Source organism: Paralichthys olivaceus, chromosome 5 (assembly GCF_024713975.1).
Source record: "Paralichthys olivaceus isolate ysfri-2021 chromosome 5, ASM2471397v2, whole genome shotgun sequence".
NCBI classification, from domain to species: Eukaryota; Metazoa; Chordata; class Actinopteri; order Pleuronectiformes; family Paralichthyidae; genus Paralichthys; species Paralichthys olivaceus.
Window position 1 is genome coordinate 2,110,098 of NC_091097.1, and position 25,765 is coordinate 2,135,862.

The 25,765-nt window shown below is 41.5% G+C and overlaps 1 protein-coding gene across 1 annotated transcript; it reads right to left on the minus strand.

Annotated features, from left to right (window-relative positions):
- Positions 1 to 2,813: 2,813 nt before the first annotated feature.
- ppl (periplakin) lies at positions 2,814 to 21,566 on the minus strand. Its single transcript, XM_020104340.2, has 22 exons — positions 21,299 to 21,566; positions 17,434 to 17,533; positions 15,477 to 15,631; positions 15,237 to 15,357; positions 14,457 to 14,582; positions 14,207 to 14,248; positions 13,241 to 13,402; positions 13,044 to 13,151; positions 12,021 to 12,116; positions 11,786 to 11,908; positions 11,536 to 11,682; positions 10,953 to 11,104; positions 10,744 to 10,841; positions 9,604 to 9,761; positions 9,326 to 9,504; positions 9,075 to 9,213; positions 7,786 to 7,979; positions 7,489 to 7,639; positions 7,288 to 7,371; positions 7,064 to 7,180; positions 6,005 to 6,097; positions 2,814 to 5,914 (listed from the first exon to the last, which is right to left on the minus strand). Exons 1-22 carry the CDS (start codon positions 21,346 to 21,348, stop codon positions 3,245 to 3,247), a joined length of 5,265 nt encoding a protein of 1,754 aa, XP_019959899.1. The 5' UTR covers positions 21,349 to 21,566; the 3' UTR covers positions 2,814 to 3,244.
- Positions 21,567 to 25,765: the final 4,199 nt, after the last annotated feature.

A 25,765-nucleotide genomic window follows, 5' to 3' on the forward strand; every position in this document is an offset into this window, starting at 1 on the left:
GATTGTTGAGGGCTTTAAAAGTGAGGAGCAGGATCTTGAATTCTATTCTAAATTTTACCGGGAGCCAATGTAAGGAAGCTAAGACAGGAGTGATATGATCTCTCCTTCTAGTTCCTGTCAGCACTCGTGCTGCAGCACTTTGGACCAACTGGAGACTTTTAACAGTCTTCATGGAGCATCCTGCTAATAGAGAGTTGCAGTAATCTAATCTAGAGGTTACAAACGCGTGGACTAGTTTTTCAGCATCCTGCTTAGACAGGATGTTTCTAATTTTGTTAATATTGCGCAGATGGAAGAAAGCCGTCCTAGACACTAGGTAAATATGGGGGTCAAATGACATGTCTTGGTCGAACAACACTCCAAGGTTCCTCACAGTGGAGCTGGAAGCCAAACTGACACCATCCAAAGTGACTATCTGGTCAGACAGTGATTCTCTGAGATGTTTAGGGCCAATTACAACAACCTCAGTTTTGTCTGAGTTTAAAAGTAGAAAATTTTGGGTCATCCACGCCTTGATATCTTTGAGACATTCCTGAAGTTGAACTAGGCGATTAGATTCATCATGCTTCATGGAAATATACAATTGGGTGTCGTCTGCATAGCAGTGGAATTGTATGTGGTGCTGTCTGATAATGTTGCCTAAGGGGAGCATATATAAGGTGAAGAGTATTGGTCCAAGGACAGAACCTTGTGGAACTCCATGATTAACTTGCATGTGCATGGAGGAGTCATTGTTAACGTTAACAAATTGGAATCTATCTGATAAATATGATTTAAACCAGTGTAGTGCTGTTCCTTTAATTCCTATATGTTGTTCTAATCTCTGTAGCAGAATCTTATGATCTATTGTGTCGAAGGCTGCACTAAGGTCCAACAAGACGAGGACAGAGACAAGTCCATCATCTGATGCCATAAGAAGGTCATTAGTGACTTTCAATAGTGCTGTTTCTGTGCTGTGATAGGTTCTAAATCCTGACTGAAATTTTTCCAATAAACCGTTACTATCTAAGTAACCACACAGCTGGTTAGCAACGGCTTTTTCTAGGATTTTGGAAATGAAGGGCAGGGTTGGATATGGGTCTATAGTTAGCTAAAACCTCTGGATCAAGCGTAGGCTTTTTAAGCAGAGGTTTAATAACGGCTACCTTAAAAGCCTGTGGTACGTAGCCGGTTAGCAAAGACATATTAATCTGATCTAAAATGGAACTGTCAATTAGGGGGAGGACTTCTTTAAAAAGTCTAGTTGGAACAGAGTCCAGTTGACAAGTAGTTGGTTTAGATGATGAAACTAACGAGGTCAGTTCAGGAAGATCAATAGAGTAAAATTTGTTTAGACATAAATCTGGTGCTATGGTTTCAGGACCAGACAATGAATCCATGTTATTCACTGGGAGGAGGTGGTGGATTTTATCCCTGATGGTTGTAATTTTATTAGCGAAGAAGCTCATGAAGTCATTGCTTCTCAGATCTAGAGGAATAGATGGGTCAGTAGAGGTGTGACTTTCTGTTAGCCTGGCTACAGTGCTGAAGAGGAACCTGGGGTTGTTCCTGTTTTCTTCTATTAGTAATGAAAAATACGAGGTTTGGGCATTTCTAAGTGCTTTTTTGTAATTTATAAGGCTATTCTTCCAGGCTAGGTGGAAGTCTTGGCGATTGGTGGAGCGCCACTTCCTTTCTAGCTTCCGCGATGTCTGTTTTAGAACGCGCGTTTGGGAATTATACCACGGAGCTAATCTCCTCTGACTTACTCTCTTCTTTTTTAATGGGGCGACAGCTTCAAGTGCTGTTTTTAGTGAGGCTGCAGTACTATTAACAAAGTTATCAACTAGTGTGGGAGTAAGGTTTTGATATTCTTCTTGTATTGTACTGACACATGGCTGAGAGGGAAGTGAGGAGGGGAGCAGTTCAGACAGGCAGAGATTCCTGCTGCTGCCTGTGTTTCTGATTGGGGAAAATAGATAATTATTTGGGTGTCATCTGCATAGCTGTGATAAGAAAAGCCATGTGAGTGAATGACATAGCTGCGAGAGACAAGGAAGTGACCCAGGACGGAACCTTGAGGGACCCCAGAAGTGAGAGGGCAAGGTTCTGACACAGATCCTCTCCAAGTTACTCGGTAAGTGCAGTCATTGAGGTAGGATGAGAGCGGGGAGAGAGCAGCACCTGAGACATCCGGATCCTAAAGGGTGGAAATAAGGATCTGGTGGTTCACTGTGTCAAACGCAGAAGAAAGGTCTAGAAGGATGAGGACAGAGGAGAGAGAGGCTGCTCTAGCAGTCTCAGTTGAATGGCCTGCCTTGAAACCAGATTGATCCCAGGCAGGTGTGTGCGTGTGGGGACGGAAAATAATTGTGTCCACCCAGATGTCATATTAACATCACCACTGACTGGAGATTTAGCCACCTTGCTTTGTGGCCATGGAGGTAGAGGGCCAATGGTTTTACAGGGAGGGACTCACATGCACTAACATGCACACACATGCGCTAAGAGGAACACGTGAAGGGAGCGTGACTTCATTCTCTGCCCAGCAGGCCATTACTCCATTATATCTTTACATTAAAAAAATACTTTTTGGCTGCTGTACTTTTCTATAAAATCTTGTACATATAACCTTTACGATTTCCGAAAGAGTAAATACTGCACCTGTATTTTTACCTATGCTATTATACAGTAGACGATTTTATACAGACCTTGTGGGTTTTCTTGCATTTTATATAAATACAATGTGTACAACTACTATAAAAAGCTAGAAAAGAAATGTAGTGCTATGGAAATGTATTTATTGTGCTATTTGTTACAAGAAGTAAATACAATTTTCTCAGTTTGATTTGAATTTTATTGGAGCTTGCAGAGCACACATCAGACAAATTGGGGAAGACCCCACAAATAAATGATACATTTAGTATCCTTGAGGATTTCAATGACAATATCAAAATCAAAGTTATATTGTTGACCCTAGTACCCAGTTTCATGAAAAAGAGCGCTGCTGAGCTTTTCCTACCACAGTGTAATTTATTACCACAGTGTAATTTATTTAGCTGTAACGATATTAATATCAATCCGTATATTGATGCCAGTATGACAAAACTGAATATGCATAAGCAAATAAATACATTGTGCATTGAAGAATCATGGATAAAGAACAGAATAATGCCAACTCACCATAATAATAAAGTAGAAGTACAATAAAAAGCTGAGACTTCTTAACAAAGACAAAAGAGATCAAAGCTCTAGATTATGGCAATTACAAGGTCTTGCCAGACACCATTACACCAAACTCCTGGATAGAGATTTCTTTATTTAGGTACTGCTGAAGTTGGAGATTTGTGATGTGGCCAAGACGCAATGCATCATCGATGGAGAACTTTTTCCCAGATTTTCTGTCGTGAAGAACTGAGGATTCCCCCTTAGGACCCTTGACTGTGATCTCCTCCCAGTCACACTCCTGGCTCTGCAGGTTGACAAACATCTTCCAGTCGATCAGGCCTAGCTTGAAGGCCTCCTCTGGCCTCATCTCTTTTCCACTATCTGGATCAATGACGACAATAGACCTGCGGAGATGGCTCTCCCTCTGCTCCCTCTTCATTCTCACTGCTGCCAGGTTCTTTTGTAGCCTTTCGATTTCATCATCCTTTTGGGTGGTCACGCCCCTTAGGTCTGTGAGTTCTCTCTGCAGTGAATCAAGCCTCAACTCCAGGTTCTTTCCATCCTCCCTTGGTGCAGACTCAGTAATGAACCGAGTCTCTTTGCTGGTAATCTCAATCTCAGACCGGAGTTTGCGGATTTCATTCTGCATTCTTTGGTTTTCTTGCTGCAGACGGTTACTTTCTTCACGGATGTAGTCCAGTTCTTTAGAAGACTTGGTTTTAGAGAACTCCATATCTGAGAGTCTGGAAGTATAAGTGGACAGCTCCTGGTCGAGTTCTCGTCTTCTCCTTTTCTCTTCTTCCAGAGTCCTTTTCAGGTTCTCAATCTCAATCTCAGCTTCTGGGTCTCTTTCAACTTGGACTTTCTCTGTGCGGACAACTCTCTCCTTCACATCAACCTTCTCTAGGGTGATTTGCTGCTGGATGAGGGCATTTAACTCTTTTTCAAGCAGGATGCGTTTGTGCTTCTCTTCATCCAGCTGTAGTCTGAGGATGGAGTGTTCCTTTTCCTGCTGGGGATCCTGCTGCAGGACTACCTTCTGTTTGACCGTCACCTTCTCACGGTTCTCCTTGTCACGAAGCTCAAGTTCATTAAGTCTGATCCGAAGCCTCTGAATCTCCAATTCTGCATCACGCCTCGCCTTGCGCTCTCGCTCTAGTTCTTCCAATTGCAGATCCAGGTCAGTCTTCCTTCTCTGCAGCTGGTAGAGCTCAGTTTTCAGGGTCTCCCTTTGTCTCTGTTCATTGTTGATGTTTTGTGAGAAGGTGTCACACTCTGATCTGAGGACAGGGTCTTCTTCCATCTTGACCACTTCTTGCTGAACAATCTTCTCACGAACCTGAGAAAGATCTATCTTTCTCAGTCTAATCTTCTCTTCTTGGTTTGATCGTTCTGCCTCAAGGTCGAGGCGTTTCGTCTGTTCATCAGCCAGCTTCCTTTTGAGAGTCTCAATCTCTTCCTTGGTCTTGGGATCTTCTCTGTACTGCATCACTTCATTTACCACCTCCTTTGTCTGCACTTGGGGTTTGGTGTTCTTCCATCTTTGAATTTCATCGTTCAGCTGGCGGATTTCCATCTCAGATTTCTCAGTCTGGTGGGTTTTATCTACAATTTCATTGCGAAGTCTCTCCAGTTCTCTTTCAGTCTGTGGATCTGTCTTGTATTTGATGACTTCTTTGATAATCTCTTTGACTTCCACTTGAGGCCCTCTGTTCCTCAGCATGTTCAGCTCATCCTGCAGGGATCTTAGATGGAGCTCTGCATCTTTGTAGCGTCTCTGTTGCTCCACAAGTTCAAGCCGGAGATTGGCCACCTCATTCTCAGCCTTGGGGTCAGGACGGACAATCTCCCGCACTTTCTCCTGAATAACAACCTTCGACTTTTCCTCCTCTAGACTGGTAATTTTCCTCTGCAGGTCAGTCCTTTCCCGCTGTGATGATCTTCTTTTGGACTTCTCATCTTCATACTGTCTCCTGATGTTTTCTACCTCCCTTTCAAAGGTAACATCTTTCTCTACTTTCACCACCTCCTTGATGGATATCTTCTCCTCTGCCATTGCCTTCTCCTTTTCCAGCCTTCGTAGCTTCTCCTGAAGAAATTTCAATTCATCCTCCAGCTGCTTCCTGCCATCCATTTCTTTCTGCTTCCTGTCAAGGAGAAATCGATATTCTGTTTCAAGTTGGGGGTCATTCTGAACTTTGATCACCTCCTCTTCAGTGATCACTTCTTGTTCCCGGCTCTTCTCCTCAGCCAGAAGTGTCACCTGCTTTTGAATTGTTATCAGATCATTGTCTTTCATCAACTTCTGCCTTCTTAACTCATCCAGATCCTCCCGAAGCTTGCGCACCTCCTCCTCCTGACCCCGGTCTCTTTCTATTCGCAGGACCTCCTTCACAGTGTATTGCTGTGCCCCTTCTTTTACCTCTGTCTCAAAGCCACGCAGCTTTAACTTTAGCACTTCAAGGTCATTCTCCAAGACATGAGTAGTGCGGCGTTCTTCTGAGAGTTTCTGCTGGACTTTATGAATCTCCTCATCCAGCTGGGGGTCAGGAACCTTTTTTATTAGCTCTTTCTTGACAATTGTATCCTGGATCTTCTGTCCTTCAAGGACATAGATGTCAGTCTGCATGATCTCAATTTCTTTTTCTAGCTGTTCCCTCCTCTGGATCTCATCATCCAGCTGCTTCCTGACTCTCCACGGCTCATCTCCCTTGGTAGCATGAACTGAGTTGACATTTGTCGACTGGATCATGGGAATGTCAGGTTGCTATAGAGGGACAATTATTAATATTATTATTATTATTGTTTCTGATGTTGCTGTCATTGTTGTTGATATTATTATGAGGAAATATTTCACCTGTTTGAGAAGACTGTCTGCAAACTCCAGATTCTGCAACCTTTGACTGTTCACAGCATTTACCTCAGTAAACTTAGCTTCAATTGCAGCTTCCTGCAAACATTGAAAAAGCACATCATGAAGATCACATAGAGTAAATCCTGCCAAAGTTCCTACATTTGTTTATAAGCTATTTAACTTTCAATATTATTCAACAGCACCACAAACAATCTGAAGCCTCCAAATTGTCAAAGTGTTTTTTCAGAATTTGCTCAAGTAAAGATCTAAAGCTACCAAAACCCAGATGATTTAGGATCTTCACAGATGAGTCCATAAAGTTGAGTCTACACATCCCTGAATAATTTCAACACAAACTGACTATTATAACCTTAAGAAAGCAGGATTTATTGTAGGACTGCTGTGTTTTATCAGTAGTTTTTAAAATGATGAAAATAGGAAAAATATCTGGTATTGGATGACTAAAAACAGCCCAGAGTGCTATTAACTGCTTTGTTCCCCGGGTGGATGATTCTTTATTGACAGATATATGACAGAGCAATCTGTTTATCATACAATGTTTTCACGTCATGAGTAGTATTACAAACATGTTGAAAATGTTGTGAAAAGAAAGGCTGTGTTACAAACTGGAAGTGTCTTTGTATTATGGGGAATGTAGGATCCAGGTGTTCTGTGGAGTTAGGATATCTCAGCCTCTAATGCTTTATTTTTGCCATTATTTATCTCTTTCACAAGCCCCCTATAATAAAGTAATAAAAGAGTAGCTGCCGCTAATGGTAAATGGTAACTGGACTGCTTTTCACATTCACACACATTCATACAGTGCTCCTCTATGTAATACTTTTTCTAACACACATCATTCACACATTGCTGGCACAGTTTCAAGGGGCAATTTGGGGTTCAGAGTCTTGCTCAATGACACTTTGGCATGTGGACTGAAACCTCAAACCTCTAATTTTCTCGTTAATGGACGACACCGCTCTGCCTCCTGAGAGCTGAGCTACAGCTGCTGCTGGCTGACATGAATGAAAAGGTCATGAAAGCTGGACAGTTGTGCCTCACCTCTGCCTTGACTGTATTTGCAGGTGATTCCAGTCTGCTCCTCTTGTATGTCTGAGGCACAAGTCCATCCTCCAGATCAAGAATAGATCTGAACTTCTCCGTTTCAATCTCGTAGTCCTACAAAAAGAATCAGGAAACCATCAATCAAAGCTTATTTAATATAACATAATTTTTGCACATTAAAAGTCGTGATGGGATGGCAAAATCCATATAAAATATCTTACTTTGACAGCTTGTTGGTAAAGTTGGGCATTTTTGGAGATGTTGTTCAAATCAGACTCCTTTCTTGCAATATCGGACAGCAAGTTCTGTAGAAAATGGAAAAGTTGTTATAAGCGATTTTCAACAGACCAACTGGTAGAGCAATCTGCTACACTGGGAAACTCTGCAGAGCATGTATTGCCCTTTTGCGTTTACTCTCTTACCCTCTGATTCTTCAGTTTGGTCTCCAGCTGTCTTGTGTCATCAGTTTCTTTAGGATCGTAGTTTGGGACACGAGACAGCCAACTGTTCAGATTGTCATAATCATTGCGATAATTGTTGTACGCCATCTTGGCCCTCTGCAAGCTTTGAGACCTGCAACACACAGCAAAACGGATCAACATGCAGATCTTAGGTTTAAGTCTATCTGGTATGTGTGTTTGTAGTTCAGTTACTTTTTTCTAATAACTACAGATGTACAACTCTCAGATGATGTTCCCTCTTTGTCCTGACCCTCTCACCTGGTGTCGATCTGCCTGTTGAGGTTGTTGAAGCGCTTGTTGAGCTTCTGGACATCACCTTCCTGCCTCTCAATGTCGGGGCAGTGCTCTTGGAATTTGGTAGCCATGTTGTCACAGCTGCTTTTGGCCAAGCGCAGGTTCTGCTCTGTCTCAGAGACCACTGACCTCTTGGACCTCAGGTCGGAGGCAATATCCTATGGGTCGCAAATTAGACAAAATGTATTGGATACCATAATATTTTCTTAAAAACAAAACAAGTTCAGACAAGTCAATGATAGACTGAGCTATGGATGCTTTCTTCTAACCTTTCCATTTGTGCAATTATTTCACGGCACATTTGCTTATAAAGTCACCATCTTTTCACTTGTGAGTGACAAACTTGTTGATGACCTGCCATCGGTTTCAGAAGTCAATAAATGTCTCCTTCCTACTTTTCTCTCTCCCTCCCTCCCTCCCTCCCTTCCTTCTTTCTTTCATTCTTTTCTTCCTTTCCTTCCAAATTTCTGGATCACTAAGTTTTTTCCAAGATTATTGTTTTTATTTTTGATATATTTTACAGCAGATGACACAAGCTCACGAGACAACTTCATACAACATCTCAAATTTGTTTAATACTGTGCAACATGTTGACACATGGTAAAATCTAGAGCTTTTGGGTGGTAGTTGTCTTATTTGCATGTTCGGTAATTCAGTCATGGAAAGGGATAATAATCCATTATGTGTTTTGCGCTTGTCAGAAAACTAACCAAACAGTCAGGCTATAGCATGGCCACCTATGTGACATAGTACAGTGATGATTATTCATGTTTTTACGGAAAAATTACTTTAAATAGAGACTTTGGTGATTTATAGTTCAGCTAATGAAACCAGCAGCTGGAACCAGGGTTGTTGTTCTACTCTGCTACTTCAGAGCCATGAGTTTGTGTGATAATTTACTCTGTCCACTGTGTATTACATAGTTGCACACTATATATTATATACCATATGTATATTCCTTCCACCAAATTAACGTGTTAGATGGACTTTCTGCAACAAACAACATCTATAAAGCTGATTGTTGTGGTTTGCAAGCTGGCTGTCTTCTATCTTAGATGTTGACACATTACTGTTTCTCAATGCAGCACCACAAAATGTTTTTTAATATTTAAAACGTGTAAAATGGGGACCTGCTAATTACAACGCTGCTCCGTAGAACTTCAACTGATCCAAAATTCTATTGTCCAATTTACTTGCATGTCCTGGTGTCAGTGTAGTGTGTCATTCCAATGTGTGCCAATGTAAGAACTTACTGCAAGCTCCCGCTGTGTTTTGTCCAGTGAGGAGAGGTCAGATGGAGCAACCTCCTCCCTGGCCATCTTATTCTCATAGGTAGAAAGAAAAGTCTTTCCATTCTGAAGGGACGTCTCCAGTTGGTTGGAATTTTTCAGTCTAAAACAAAGTTTAAGTGCAGTTTTAAGATGTAAAAACTGTTCAGAAACCTGAGGAGTACAGTTCCACTACAACCAAAAATGAAATCCTGAGATGCATATCAATCCCTTACTTCTCCTGAGAGCACTGAAGAAGCTCTTCGATCTTGGCGTACTTGTTGTTGGCCTCATCCACCTTGCTGTGAAGCTGAGGAGCACTGTTACAATTCGGGTTGGAGACCAAGAAGCTTTTTGCCTCCTGTGATTTTGAGGCTTTCTCTGGTTCAATCTTACTGACAGCTGCAGCAATGTCCTGAAACGTAAAAAAATCACATTAACACTCTACCTCAGTTTTTAGGGCTGAATTGTGAGACGTGAGTTCCAACAGAATCACTGTAACTGAATCTCATACCCTCATGTCCTGCAAGCGGTCAGCACTGTCCTGCAGTGGCCTGTTCTGCTCCAGCGGAGGGCGCACTCGTGCATGAATGGCCTTCTCCTGTTTGTCCAGGTCACTGACAACCTTATCTAGACCGGCCATCAGCTGGCGGCACTGCTGCTCCTGCTTGTCTGTGGTCACACACACACACACACACACACAGCATGATGACCTGCGTTATTTGGATTGATCTGGTCTCCTCAGTGGCAAAGGATGAGGTAATGAAACATGTTCAGCAGGACAACAAGTCATTTCATCTGAAACTCAAATTACACCAGACTTCAAGCAAATCTTTTTCAGCTGAATAACAACACTGTAAGTTCATATAGTTACTGTAAACACCTATTATAGCAAAATGCAGTGCACCATTTAAAGGATGGTTCCAGTCTAGTACATGTCATATTTTCATAGTTTTGCCAACTAATATTTTTGGCAGTGATGATATTGTACACACGTGTAATACTGAAAGGTAAACGTTCTGTAAACTGTGATGAATGTTTACAACGTTTAATAATTAATTAATAATAGTAAATAGTAAAATAATTGCTCGTTTGAGCAATTATTTTACAGATAGTTCATCTACATTTGGCTAAAATCCTGTTTGACCATCTCACTACTCCTGTTTCTTCATCCACTGGTCTTCTTAGCAGCCAAGCTGCTGTAACTGTGACTCGTATATCGAATGGATTTAGTTTTGCATCTCTTGGTTAAATGACGGGACTTACTGAATTATGAGACATCACATTATAAAAACATTAAGTACCGACTGCAGATACTCATCATCCTCTTTAGCTTGTGATAATAATTATAATTAAACATTAGTCATAAGTGAGTGCCCCCCATTGTGTTCATTCATTTGTGGTAATGTGCATAAACAAGCATAAATTAAGATATATATCAATTAATATGACAACAGGCATGGAGACAATACCTGGACTTATGTCGTGAGGACCAACCTTAAGGTGCTTATCATTTTCTTAGGAAATTAGCAGCTAACCCTAACCCTAAATAAAGTGACAAATTATCACCAGGGCTATTTCCTCTCTTCCTTTCTAAAATATAACCTAGTATTCTTTAAATCAAGTATTCTGAAAGGTGTGATGCGTTCTGTACCAGTCCCACTGTCCTTCTTCAGCTCATCGAAGCGTTTCAGCAGAACTGACTTGCTGCTTGCCATCTTCTGTTTGACAGCCTTTTGCTGGCTGGCCAGGCTGCAATCACAACAACATAACACACTGTTACAGCCTACAACTAGAATAACGTGTTGACGTTCATCCAGTGCATGTCTTAGTACACACACGTGTGGATTTGTGCACACTCACTTCTCAGTGATGGCCACAGCCTCAGGGTCAGTAGGGGGGGTCATGAAGCAGACGGCCGGTGCGGTGAGTTTACGTCCAGCTGCGTCCTTCACATCCCATTTGGCCCCATTGTTCCGGAGCAGAGTGTACCTCTCCCCACGCACGATCTGCCCCTGCATATGTCCGACAATAACAATCTGACATCTGCTACTAGACCACAGCACTGACAGCTAACATGCTTCTATACAAATTAATCTTATGTGCAATACTTAATAAGCGCAATAACTAGAAAACATTTTATTTATATATTCTATTTGTTGTGATATTTATTGTTTGTGTCTTGTTTAAACTGTTTGTCGTAACTTGTTTGTTTTTTATAATTCACATACAGCCCCTCCAGATAATTTCAAGAGATTATCAATTCAATGTATGCATATGTCGGTATTTGTGTATTTGTGCCCATTCTGTAAACCCGCCTCCATTCTTATTAACATTAAGTGTAAAGTTGAATTGGTGAGGAGTGTAATGTCCCTTTTCCACATAAACTACTGTATTCAGTGATGGCAATCCGAAGATGTTTGTACTCCAAAAACACATGACGTACCTCATCTGTGTCAAACTCACACAGAGCTTCAATGGGCAGCAGCTTCTGGGGGGTTTCTCTGCGGTACTTCAGAGGTAACAGCTGCTGGCTGCGCTTCTGAAGAGCCTTGACCCGCTCATCAAAGTGGTCCATGGCCTTCGATTGGTCCTACACACACACAGACACACAGCATTTTTCCTCTGTTGTAGAAGGAGTCAATGGCACTAGGTGGTCATCCATCTTATCCATGTTGAGATAAATAAATGCTCACATCTAGCTCCCTGATGAGACCTTCCATCTGATACACATCTTTGAACTCGGGGTTGTACTTCTGGTTGACCTCTGTATCCAGCCGCTTCAGCAGGTCCTGAGTGTCACGAGCCTCCTTCTGGAACTGGACCGACACACACACACACACACATATTTAAACAGGTGAAGCTCATCATTGAGTGTGTGTGCATGTGTGTCTGTGTGGCATGGTGTACATGTGTACATGTGTGTTTCACCTTGTGGTACTCGTCCATGTGTTTCAGGTGGTTTTCCTCACAGATGAGCAGGTTCAGGTACTCCTTCCAGTCAGCATGGACCGCCTCCATATGAGCCTGACAACAGTGTGTGTGGAGTAAACAGGAAGTGAAGCCTTTTACATGTAAGGCACATTCAGAATAACATAGGCTGACCATAGTGCTGCACAATTAAATAGATTGTGTCACTCCTATTACAATTCTATTTCCAGTAACTACTATGTTTAGGGATTATCATGTGCTCAGTTTCTCAACAATACTTTGGGTGATGTAAACAGTAAGATTAATGTTACCATGAATCCAGATTGTTAGCTTATTTCCTGTGGGCTACATTTTCTTCGCCCTTACTTGCTTATATTTTGCAAAAGTGGCACAATTAAAAGTATAACCATACACACTGAAGTAACTCACGTCCTGTTGTTTACAGAACACAAGCATACAAAAATCAATCCTATCATATTAATCATCAGATCCAGCATCTCTGTGACTCACAGGCATGTGGTCAGGTCGTGGGGGATGACGCATCTCTCTCCTCGCTCTCTTAGGTCTACTCTGGGTTAGTTTAGCTCTCTGCCCTTTTACTAATTACTACTGAAGCTTTTTCACAAGCTCTCACATCAGGAGAGACTCACTTCCCACAAATCATATACACACATGTGCTCTGAGTTTGTTCACCTCTATAGTCATAGAGGGGACATGATGGAAAGTCAGGAGAAAAAAGGGCAGAGGAGAGAGAGAAGGATACGACAAACTTGGGACACAGACTGGCCTGAAATTCCACGATTTTTCTAAACATACTTCAAATGTTAGTTTCAGTTACAAAATGGTCTTCATGAATCTATCCATCATCAGGTACTAATTTTAGAAATCTTCAACAGCTGGAGAAAACTGAATCTAACTGGGCTGGATCCTTGGGAAATCCCACAGGAGCAGGTATTGTTATGATGAGCCAGATATCAGTGTACAGGCAGCCAGGAAAGAGTCAAATGACGGATGAGTCTGTACCTCAATGACGTTTTTCCCTGGATGCTCCGTGGCGATCAGCTTCTCTCCATCATCGTTCAGCTTGGTAATGGTGGCTTCCTTGGACTCCAGACATTTGCCGATGAAATTCTGTTGAAGTCAAATAAACATGATAAGTCACGTTTTTTCCATGTTATCTAAACGCAGCTTGTTTGTATGTGCTGTGTGAACGCCCCTACCTCATACTGCCTCTGGCGGGCGGGGTAGTCGAGGTTGGCGTCGCTCCAGTCATAGTTGATCCTCTCGTCTGCCTGTTGGTCCATCCAGTAGAGCTCATTGGTGCAGCGCTGCATGTAGTCCCGCAGACTCAGCAGGTGGCGCTGACGAGCGCTGGAATTGGCCTAAACAAGGGAGAGAGCGAGACTTAGCTGACATTAACAGTTACAACTTGTTTCCGAACCTTTAGGCACTTGGAAACTCTGTGATGCATTTTAAAACTGCAAAAATATAAGTGTGAATGTTGCCTGAGTAATCCCTTCGAAGATCCATCAGCCACAGTGTTATTTTTGACACTACCACATGAAGTTTAGCTTCATTAATTTTCCCATGCAATGCTGAAGCAGTGTTCAACGCAGTACGTTTAAAATGCGCTTGAAGTGTATGTTACGTGCCCAAAACGTTTTTAGAATGTAGGGTTGTATAGCCAATACAGCCAAGAGTGTAAAAAAATGTTTCGGTTCATTATGGAACTGTGGCGGGACAAATAAAAATATGCCGGGCCGCCACAGTCTAGATGATTCATGGGAAACACTGCTTTGACACTGCGAGGTAAGCGGAGATAGGGCATTAGCCTTGGTGGAGGTTTGAATTCTCAGAGCTCCCTCTAGTTTTCTTATTGTCAGCAAATCCAATGAAAAGACCAAAACCAACAAAATGTCTGTCTGTGGCTCTCCGTTCCAAGCTCACTGGTTTCTGTGAATGCAAATCAACATTAAATAAAAGAGCTCACTAATAATAATGATGATAATTTATAATTATAATCCACATTTGGCAGCCAGACAGTGTGTGTACGACTGGATCAAAATAAACTACAGTGTGTGTGTTTGTGTTCATGGTGATGAAGGAACATGTCTCCCAGTAGAGTGTACTGTAGCTCATGTGATGAGTCTTAATCCATTCTGGAAACACTGGTATGTGTTAGTTACCAGCAGTTTGTTGTACTTCATCTGGAGGCTGCTGATGTATTCCTGAAGAAACAACAGAAGCAGAGTTTAAAGCAAATCCTTGAAGAAGTTCAGATTTGTGGTTGTTTTACACACGTTATTGATGTTATTTAGCTGATGTGACAGAACCAACATAAAATGTACCATCAGATAACAAAGTTTCACAATTACTACTGCTATGAGCACTGATAAATCCTCATCCCATTCATTCCTTGTGGGTTGTTGTTTGTACCTTGTCCCCGCTGGTGGAGATGTGAGGAGCCAGAGCCTCCACCTCACTGTGGAAGATGTTGTGTTCCTCCACCTCGTTCTCCACAGATGGCAGGTCCTGTCCAAAGCCTTTGTTTTTCAGGTTGTCCTGGGCAGGGAGACAAAACAAGACATTTCAGTCCCCTCTAATTAACATTGTGAAACACTTTGGACTCAACTTGTTCTGGCAGCTATTGAAATGACCTTTGATCCATCTATATTATATCTCAATAAATAAAAACAGAGGAACAATCAAATGTTAATTTTAGTGTTGCACTGAACTGGTGCTGAGTTTGTTACATATTTTTTAGAATGTGTAATGAATCCCAGTTTGCAAAGTCAAAGTTGCAGTATTGTACATGAAACTTATTTAATCTTATATCAATCAGAATTATTTTCCTATTCTAATACATATATTACACTGGTTTGTCGTCTGGTTTCTTTTGCAGAATTATTGCTTGTCAGTGGTGGCACTGATTTTGAACCTGATCTGTTTTTTGTAATTTACTTTGGATCCAAGTTGATCTTAACTGCTGTACAATACTGTGAGTGTGTGTGCTTAATACTTTCAATAAAAAGACATCATCCGGATACTGTTAATCAAGATCTATTGTTTTATTTGCTTTACTCTAAATCAGATGAGAATGACCTCATCACCAACTCATGTGGAAAGTGCTCTGGCTGGATTATGGAGGATCACTGAGGTTCATGACGGGGCCACAGTGGCAAGTACAGTGAGTGAAGAGACATGTAGGTTTCTTACCATTTTCTCATCCATCATGTTGCCCCAGTTGATGCTGGGCATCCCCTCAGTGCGAACCAGGTGGTAGATACGGTCATGGTCCTCTCTCAGCTTCATCACCCTCTCCCGCAGTTGTCTCATGCTGAATAAAAACACATTTATCCCAATCAATACCTTATGTTCATTAAATTCAGTATTATATTTTAAACCAACCAAATTATGCAAATCATTTTTTAATTGCAGCAGCTGAGTACTACTTACTCCTGGTCTATCATCTCAGCCTGTGGATGCTGGAGACGTTTGGCGTTGACGGCGTCCTCATCCAAGCCAATGAGCAGCTCAAGAGAGTTGAGGATTCTCTTGTTGGTGTCATCCTGATACAGCGGCTGCTTCCCCTCATTGATCTTACTCACATCCTGCAGCAGAAACACAGAGGATGGAACAGAGTCAGTCAGGGGCTGTCAGAGAAACGCTGCTGGCTACAATTTCATGTCAAAGCAAACACGAGCCGCAGCAGAATAAACACAAGAGACAGAGTTTAGTTCTTAGCCTGAAGTCGCCACAGAGTAGCAGCCAGCTGCTGGCAACACAGTTCAAATGAGCACCATCTTTACTGTCTTATCTATGAGTGATGTTCAGCTTTGACTTGAGTTTTTGTTGATTGTAATTCTCAGCGTGTTCAAACTCAATTAGTGACAAAATAGAGAAGATTCAATTTATTGACTAAAATACCAGGAGGGCCTGCTCACAGCAAAAAACACATTATCTCTAATTATCTAAAACATTTGGAACACTTAGAACGAACTGTGGATTGTAGAGAAACAAAGGTCACATCTGACGTCTGAGAACACAAATGTAAAAAAAAAAAAATGCATAATTCAGTTTATCATAATTATTCCTTGTATATAATGTAGGGTTTGGTTTGAGAAAGTCACACAATAGTCTCATTTATTGAACAAGTAAATAAAGGAGGGTGAAAAGATGAGTTGTGGTGGTAAGTTCCTCTTTAAAGCCTCGTAAGGTGTGTCGCTAGAGTAATAATGACAACAAACAAAAAACCTGCAATACAAACTGAGCGTGTAGATTTAGTTGTGGCCATTTACTGATACCTCCAGCTCCTCTCCATGTCTTCATATCACATAACTACATGTCACTAACTTTCTCCTGCTCTTGTAGGTGGTGCATTTCTGTTTGCGTTTATTTTGCAAGTATCTTTGGCTCCACACTCTCTGACAGTGTAAATACAAAAGTTACACAACTGGTCCTTCTCTCCCCCTCTCCACATGCTTCTCCCCTCTCCACCATCTGTCCTCTCTCAACCCGACTGCTCAAGACAGATGAATTGAATACTCATAATAAAAGATGTTGATAAGTTGCATTATAGGAAATTTAGAATTCAGTATGGGTCAGGGAAGAACCCATTAGATTTTGGTGCAATACATTTTTCCACTTTCTTTAACATTTTGATATATATATATATATATATATATACATTTTACAAACTTTTTTAAAATTTCTCAGTGAATACATTTGGATGATATCTATGATCCAGATTCTCAATCTTGATCTAGTAAATTAAAATATGCTTTCATTAGGGGAGTGTTGGGCCTTTCTAGTTGTTGCTGCTTCTATTTTTACCTTTTGTAATATGTCTGTTAAGTCTTTAAACTTGAGTTGTCACAAGAAAAACGTTTTAATAAATATAAAAAGTCAAAACCAAAACAAGCCTTTAAAAATAAAACTGATGCTTATTACATTTTTTCCACCTCAACAACTGCAGTGTTGTTTGAATGACTAGGTGTGAAATCTGACTGTGCATGTGAAATAAAATAGCACAACACAAATTGAATATAACTGTGGCCTGTTAGTCCAAGACTCATGTTGCTGATTGAAATCATGGGAGGAGGTTGAGGATGAATGCTTCTGCATTTAAGGTACAACTGGGTGTTCTCTACAGTTAAGAGCTTCCAGCGTGCTTAAAGCTTTACTTGTATTTAAGATATACATTTATATTATATAACACAGCTGAAGCTCTGACTTCATTTACCCTCTGATTGGGTTGAATTTTAGAAACATTACACTTGATAATTTAAAAAAAAACAAATCTGAGTTTTATTTAGTCAAATCACTACTTTTATTTGTACCTGATTACATATATTAAACTGTGTGTATGAATAGATGTTGGAGGTTGTTTGGTGACACTGTAATTAGACTGTACCTTGTTGAGGTTCTGCTCCACATCATAGATGTTCTTCTCCACTTTATCAGCATTCCTCTGCAGCTTCTCGATCAGGGCACTCAGCTCTGTGGATGGAGCCCTGGAAGACAATCACAGGGAGAGAGACGCTGTGTGTTACAACCACTAGTTGTCACTGTGTCCCACCTAAAGACACGCTTTTAATGTGTAGGTCTACTGAGCAGCACAGTGACACTTAATGTGTTTACCAATCAGAAAGTCTATGGAAAGTGTGTGTGCATAAGCCTAATGCATAATGCATATCCCCTTAGGCCCTAGAGGATATGCATTATGACAATGTTCTCTAAAACACACACTGGCACCAAAACACTATTCTCAAAACAAGTTCATTTAACTGATAAGTTGTTCAAAGGAGGATTAGTTGATAATAAATTAAACAAATGAGTACATGGAACACAATGTGGATCGAGCTTCTCAGAGGTGAGGATCATCTCTGCATCATATCACTGTAACATAAACTTTAGTGGGTTTTTGGACCTTTGGGTGAATAAAACAAGAGAAAAAACTGAAAGACCTTACTGCTAGTGCAGCAAATACCTTTAATAATCTACGCAACCAACAGCATATCAGGCTATCACCTCTGTGACATGTGTTGTCCCTGTGCACATCAACTGTCATAATAGCTGTGAGCTTGTTTATAGCTCTATAATGACTTGATGAGGCACAGTTGCACTTCTTCTATTCATCACTCTATACCCCCTCCAGGATCTTCATACCAAGCAGATGACTCAAAGCTTTTTTCCTGAGAATCAAACACAAGAGCTAACATTCTGTCAATACAGAACCATCAGTTGCAAATGAGCAAAGCGGTCACACTGATTGTTGTGTTCGATGTGTTAAATGACCTTTGGGGTCAGCAAAGAAAGTGAGGAGACACAAGTAGCTTTTATAACACACACACACAGCTGACATCGCTCCTTCAAGTAAAGCAAACTGGCCCAGCAGGTTTTCCCCTGATATATCGTGCAGCAGACACACCTATCAGAGTGACAGCTATCCCCCACATGCAGGGTGTGTCTGAGTGCACGTTCAAGTTCCTCAGTTTTCAGTGCAAACATGGAGCACTGGATCAAAACATCTGCTCGATCACGTCTGACCTCAGAGGCAGATTGGCACTAGAGCATGGCTGATATAGTAGTGTTGTGTCTTATTAGCTGACCCACTCATGTTACCCTTATTTAATCGTTAATATTTATTATAATCTTCACATGAATTCTTTTCAGGATAACTTCTGTGACAGAAAAAAAATGTATGCTTGTTTTTGTTGTTGAGGTTTTTTTTTACAGTATCGCACAAATAATCTGTTCACGTGACAGCGGTAAATGTTAGCTACAATAAAAAGATCCAAGCTGTGTGTGTGTGTGTGTGTGTGAGAGAGACTGTCCATGTCCATCACTTCAAACCCACCATCCATCACCTCACACACACACACATGTCCACACCCATTCACCATTTGCACACAGGTTATGTAACGCCTGTTGAGTGCACGCCGGACATTGACTTTGATATCAGAAGCCTCTGCTGCTTTTGATTTGAAACAAGTTGGAACAGGTATATCTTTCAGAGCTCTGCACAAGTGGCAGGGAGTCTGTTGAGGCTCATCCAGATGGAAAACACCCCGGAGGAGGTTTCAGTGAACACAGACTCAGGATACCAAACATGTGCTGTTCCCTTTTCTCTCTAAAAACACTCAAAACCAACAGGTCCTTGTGTAAGCACAACACTCCTTTATAGACAACTAGTCTCCTTAACCACACGTCTTTGGATTACTGATCACGACTCAATGATAAACAGCACTGGTTTGTGCAGCACATGTGCAGGAAAATGCATGGTTTCAAATTCAGAACAGATGATAACTAACCCAGCTCAGTGTTTTGAAAGAGTGGTCCCACTGAGAGAGTTCAAAGGTGTGTTCAAAGGAAATATATTACATAACTAAAAAACAGCAATTTGTCTTGATTCCCAGAATACACAAGTGAAGCCACTAAAAACAATGCTACACTAATTCCACCCCATCTGCTGTGTATTCTGTGCTAAGAACATGTTGTCAGTCGTTTCCACAGAGACTCACTGGCTCTCATTCAACGTTTTGACCGAGTTTGTGTTGGTTCTGAGAAGAAACTGGCACTGGAGCGCTAGCTTGAGAAACACAGCTCACATGTTTCCACAGGGAGAGGGTCAAATTAGAACCAGAAGACTCCAGCACTAAGTCATAGTGGGTGTGGAGGGGTGCTGCTGTCTGTGGGCGTCACAGCAAACCCCGAGCTCTGCTCTGTCTCTGCAGCCATCAAGCCAGTGTCCCGAAATCCATCCCTTTCTAGATTAGGAGAGACAAATACTCCAAAACATATGGAGCCTCCTCATGTTCTGTCTGTCTTATTCCTTTGCTCTGACAGACATCTAAAGATTAAATCTTTGTGACAGGCCTAAACAAGCATATCAACAATTATTTTTGGGATGTGGAGGAAGGAGCTAATCCCCTGCTCCAAGGTGATTGGTGATAAAGTCATCTTTGGATCTGGTGCTTTGTCCTGGAGCTGTCATTGGCCTGGTTCACGCCAACAGATTGACTGTAACCTGAGATCAATCCCTACACATACCAAGTACAACCTGAATAAGAGGAGTAGCATGAAGAGAATGGAGAGCGGCGCTGCATTATTGGGATTCCATTACTGTCAGTTATCTGGGTTATGTGGGAGTTGTTCAGCAGTGATTCCATCAATCTTCACAGTGGCACTTGATCAGAAGAAACTAACAGTAATGGATTTTGGTGTGCTCTGCTATGCACAGGAGTCCTGTGGAGGAGCACAGTCTGTGTGGCAGGTGTGACAGTGAGAGGAACACACCTCACACTTGAGGATCATTATCGGACAAACAGCTTAGCTGATCTTTTGGTATTTGACACTGCAGGGTGTTATTTATGAGGCCCCCCAGACCCTCCCAGCCCCTGCTGAGTGACACAGAGCATTAGCTCCCTTGAGATTTTTAAAGACATCCACACAGAGAGCAGAGTGGAGGCGAGACGTTCGGGTGAAATTAAATTGCGTTAAGGCTCCGGGGGTAATGAGTTAATAAAGCAACGTCAGCTCTAAAACATTTATCATTTTTCTTTTCTAGGGCAGAAAGTATTAGTGATCTGGACTGGGCTTGGTGCAGCATTACTGTGGGAGAGGCTGTACGCAGTTTGTCAGGAGGACAGGACTGCTACTTATCAAACCAGTTACTTTACCACACTGCCTATCAGCCCCACCCTCAGCTCAGTAGAAGCCACATTAGGTAATCACATTTACAACTTTCTGAGACTCTCTGAACGCACTGTGTCTCTGTTGAATGGTGCAGCAGACCTGCTCGGTAACTAGTCAACCTGGAACGGTTAAATGAGGTGAGTCCTTCAGAGGAGACGCCCAGTTCTCCTGTTGCATGTTCAGCAGCGCCTCCGTACTCCATTAAATAAAAGCCTGACTAAAAAATGGTTTTGTCCCAGCGCTTGACAAACCATGGTTTCTATAAAACGTTCTTTGTCCATCAATAAATACAAAATAGTCTTTAATTCGGCAAGTATGTATTCCTCTTAGCATCCGTTTATTATAGTGAAAGCCTCTTTGTCATTACATACTTGAGACTCTCCCATGAGCACATTAGAGGAATGTAGATAAACGTGAGACATGCGAAGTGGTTGTCTTCAGTGACCTCACCAGGAGGAAGGTTGCTTTACGGTGTTTGACATGAAGAACATGCAGCAGAAAGTCTCCGCGGGACTGAGGACACGGCTCCACAGTCCCAGAGGACGGAACGGACAGGTGGAAAGTGAAAAGGCGCTACTCACGTTGGTTTCGGCTGCGTTATGACGGTGGACTTGGTCTTTCTCTTGAACATGGTGACAGGTCACCTGTCAGCGGCTCCCGACGCGAAAACAATCCCAGCAGGACGGGGCGAAGCTCGGCTGTGCGTGTGTCCTCCGCGGTGTGAGCGTGTCCTCTGATCGGTGTCAGTGTCTCCAGTGTCAAAGTGTCCACACACCCACAGTGTCTCAGTGTCACAGTCCCCTCCCACACACATACACACTGCTCTCATCACCTGCGCGTCACTTTTAGTTTCACACTCCACCTGTGGACCTGTCAGTCACGGGGGGCGGGATCACAGAGCCAGACCACGCCCGAATTCAACTCCGAACACACGCACGCGCACGCACGCACGCACGCACACTGCACTGGAGAGCTAAAAGCACAGTGTGTGGTCGCACTGGGGCAAATTGCACAATGTCACGCAATATCACAAAGAGCTGCAGGACAATGTAAAAGAGAGTGTGGGAAAAGAGTTTAGAGAACATTCTTATTGTGTTGCACGTAGAAAATAATGACGACACATCATGATTTATATTCTTTAATATAGATCGAGTAGGAAACTATATTAACACACATGGACACACCCAGCGTGTGTGTGGAGGTGTGAAGTATGAGCAGGTGAATTGCTTGGTAGTTGGGGGGTGTGGTGGGGAGGACTGCACTGGCTCAACCAGTCGGACTTGATAGTATCTACCGTGTAAATGTTATCTCTCTCTCTCTCTCTCTCTCTCTCTGTGTGTGTGTCTCTCTCTCTCTTCGTGTGTGTGGGATTAAGGGATGAATTGTTCATGGTTAAGTTTAGGGATAAGTTTTTGTTTGGATGGAATTCCAGGTGAGATAAACCAGCTCGTCCACAGCAGGTACAAACAGAAACGTTTCGGATCCATCACCGCATCATTATTTAAGTTTAATTGGAAAAACCTTCCATTTTTCACACTTGAGAATCAGTGTAGTCCTTTTTGAAGGGATGAAAGGATGTGTGTGTGTGTGTAGGTTGTTATGTTTCTGTCTCAGTTTGTCTCCAGCTCTCCATCCATCTACCTGATGTCATCAAACTTCCCACGTCACCTGACTGCCTGGTGCACCTGATCACCTGTCTTCTATTTCCAATCACTTTAATGTCCGATCATAAACTTGTCCCCTGTTCCCACATAATCCCAGAAAGCATTCGATCCAGTCATTTCCATCAACTTCTTGTCAGATTGTCTATTTCTGTGTTTTCCGACGCGTCTGCTATACCTGCTTACCTTTTCATCCATCATGTGGCCTGTACTATGAAACAAGATCAACATACTCAGGATATCTTCCATTATCTGGCTTCACTGAACCGTCCTGGATAACATGTCCTATGAAGCTGGTTATCAAGTGTCTCATGATATGAGAAGTAAAGCTGATACCTACAGGTGAATTACAAATCCAGAAATGACATTCAACAAATTAAAATGTGAATAATAGCAATAAAAGAACCACCATGAATAATTTCTGGTATTTAATTATGTCCCCTCTGGAACAATGACTTGATCTGCAGCAAGTCTATTAGAGGTTCCTAACAATAGCGTCTCTTTTCTTCAAGCCTTTAATTAGATCCTGCACTTGCCCACACTCCTGCACTTCTATAATTTTTTATCACTTTCTTTCTTAACTCATTTTTAAAATTAGCATCTTATTTATTTTTCTTTTTTCCTTTCCTTTTAAATGTTCTTATATAACTTAAAATCGGTTGTCTTATATGAATTACATTTAAGATGTTTTTATTTATATTGATACGTTTTTATTTGTAGTTATATTTTATGTAAAGGTGCTATTCAAATAAAGTTTATCATTGCTATGTCGACTGTGAAGAGGAAAACCTCCCTCATTAACAGAGAGAAACCTCTAGAACCAGACTGAATGTGGGCGGCCATCTGCCTCGACTGGATGCGATGAGCAAAGAAAAAGGGGGAGGAGAGGAGAGATGGGCGGAAAAGAGAGGAGAGAAGAGAGAGGGATAGTGGGGAGGGGGAGGAGGGGGAGAGAGAGAGGCAAGCGAGACATGGAACACTTGTGCACCATCAGGTATCAGATCTCACTAGTTAAATGTAAACAATAACAGTGTAAAGAATATTAATTATTATTGATAACAGGACACAATTAATTAATTAATTAATTAATTACTGAGATATTGTAATTAATAATAGTAAAAATGGTAAAAGTTGTTGTCCTGAGGTTCTGGATTCAGAGATATCTGACATGAGAGAGAAAAAGAGAGAGAGGGACTATGGGAGTACAAAGTGAAATCATTATTTACATGTATTAAAATAAATAAATGAGTGTGGGGGGGCAGAGAGACAGAGAGAAGTGGAGAAGGGCTCAGTGCATGATGGGAGCTCCCCCAGCAGTCTAGACCTATAGCAGTATAACTAAGTGATGGTTCAGGACCTGATCCAGAACTAACTATAGGCTTTATCAAAGAGAAGAGTTTGAAGTTTAACTTTAAATGCAGAGATGGTGTCTGTCTCCTGAACCCAGAGTGGGAGCTGGTTCCACAGGAGAGGAGCCTGGTAGCTGAATGCTCTACCTCCTGTTCTACTCTTACTGACTCTTAGAACCACAAGAGAGCCTGTGATTTGATCTATTTGAACAATATGGTGTTATTAGGTCTTTAATATATGAAGGGTTATTGATGGTTAAGGGCTTTATGTGTGAGGAGCAGGATCTTGAATTCTATTCTAAATTTTACAGGGAGCCAATGTAGAGAAGCTAAGACAGGAGTAATATGATCTCTGCTTCTAGTTCCTGTCAGCACTCGTGCTGCAGCATTTTGGACCAACTGGAGGCTTTTTACAGTCTTCCTGGGACATCCTGATAATTACAGTAATCTATAGAGGTAATGAATGCATGGACTAGTTTTTCAGCATCCTTCTGAGACAAGATGTTTCTAATATTGCACAGGTGGAAGAAAGCTGGCCTAGAGACTTGTTTTATATGTTGGTCAAATGACATGTCCTGGTCAAACTTAACTCCAAGGTTCCTCACAGTGGAGCTGGAGGCCAAGCTGACACCATCCAAGGTGACTATCTGTTCAGACAGTGATTCTCTGAGATGTTTAGGGCCAATTACAACAACCTCAGTTTTGTTTGAATTTAAAAGTAGGAAGTTTTGGGTCATCCAGGCCTTGATGTTCTTGAGACATTCCTGAAGTTGAACTAAGTGATTAGATTTCTTAGGCTTCATAGATATGTACAGCTGGGTTTCATCTGCGTAACAAAGGTAGTGTATGTGGTGCTTTCTCATGATGTTGCCTAAAGGGAGCATATACAGTATAAGGTGAAGAGTATCGGTCCAAGGACAGAACCTTGTGGAACTCCATGACTAACTTGCATGTGCATGGAGGGGTCATTGTTGACCTTAACAAATTGAAATCTATCTGATAAATATGATTTAAACCAGTGTAGTGCTGTTCCTCTGATCCCTACATGTTGTTCTAGTCTCTTTTACAGGATCTTATGATCTATGGTGTCATTATTATTAATAAAGTGACCACAGGAATTATAAAATGTATTATCGAGGATTATTGCAGTTGTGTTTGTGAACAAACTATTATGAATGGAAACATGACGCCAGATTGTTTCTGCTGCCAAAACAGAGAGTAGCGGGTCAAAGTTCTTTAATGAGGTCAATATAAACTGTTCATTACAAATCATGTGAACTATTTTAATGTGAAAGATATTTCAGCACATTGTCCCACAGTCTCCTCATGTTATTCTGAGCTGCAGTGACAGAATCAAACAGTAAAAGTATCAACGGTCATCGGTTAACAGTAAAAATGAAGCTGTAACATTTATAAGCCTGTGTATTTATAAAGTGTAATTAAGCCTGCGGTCACATGAATAGTCTGGAATTATCATTCAAATGATTCCACTCCAAAAAATATGTATTGCTCTATTGCAGTAAACTTGCTCCTGTCGTGATCCTGTTGTATCCTCTCGTCTATTTTTCCCATTTGCATATAGGTTAAATATGTACAAATATATATTGTGCTATGAGCTTTGTGAGAGAACTTCTGATTCTAAATGGATTATAAAAAAATCGCCTATAAGCAAACACATACACATTTGTTTTACAATTACACCATATACAGACCATGTTTACCTTGTCATTCATCTCAATGAAACTACAGCTCTGGCTCTGGCTGGTAAAGAAATTGTTTATTCTGCAGGCATGTTGCAGTTTCATTCAACATGTGGGCCGATGGCCTTGACCTCTCAACCATGGAAAGAAAGACTGTTGGGAAGGGAGAGCCGGAAGAGCCAATCCACAGACATGATCCCAGGAAATGGCGCGTGTTTGTGTTTCCATGTTCCCATGTAATTTAAAAGAACAACAGCAAAAATCAAACTCGTATCTTTTCCTATGACAGAACTGTCCCTTCACCCACAGCATAAGCTTCCTTACTCTGACAAATAACC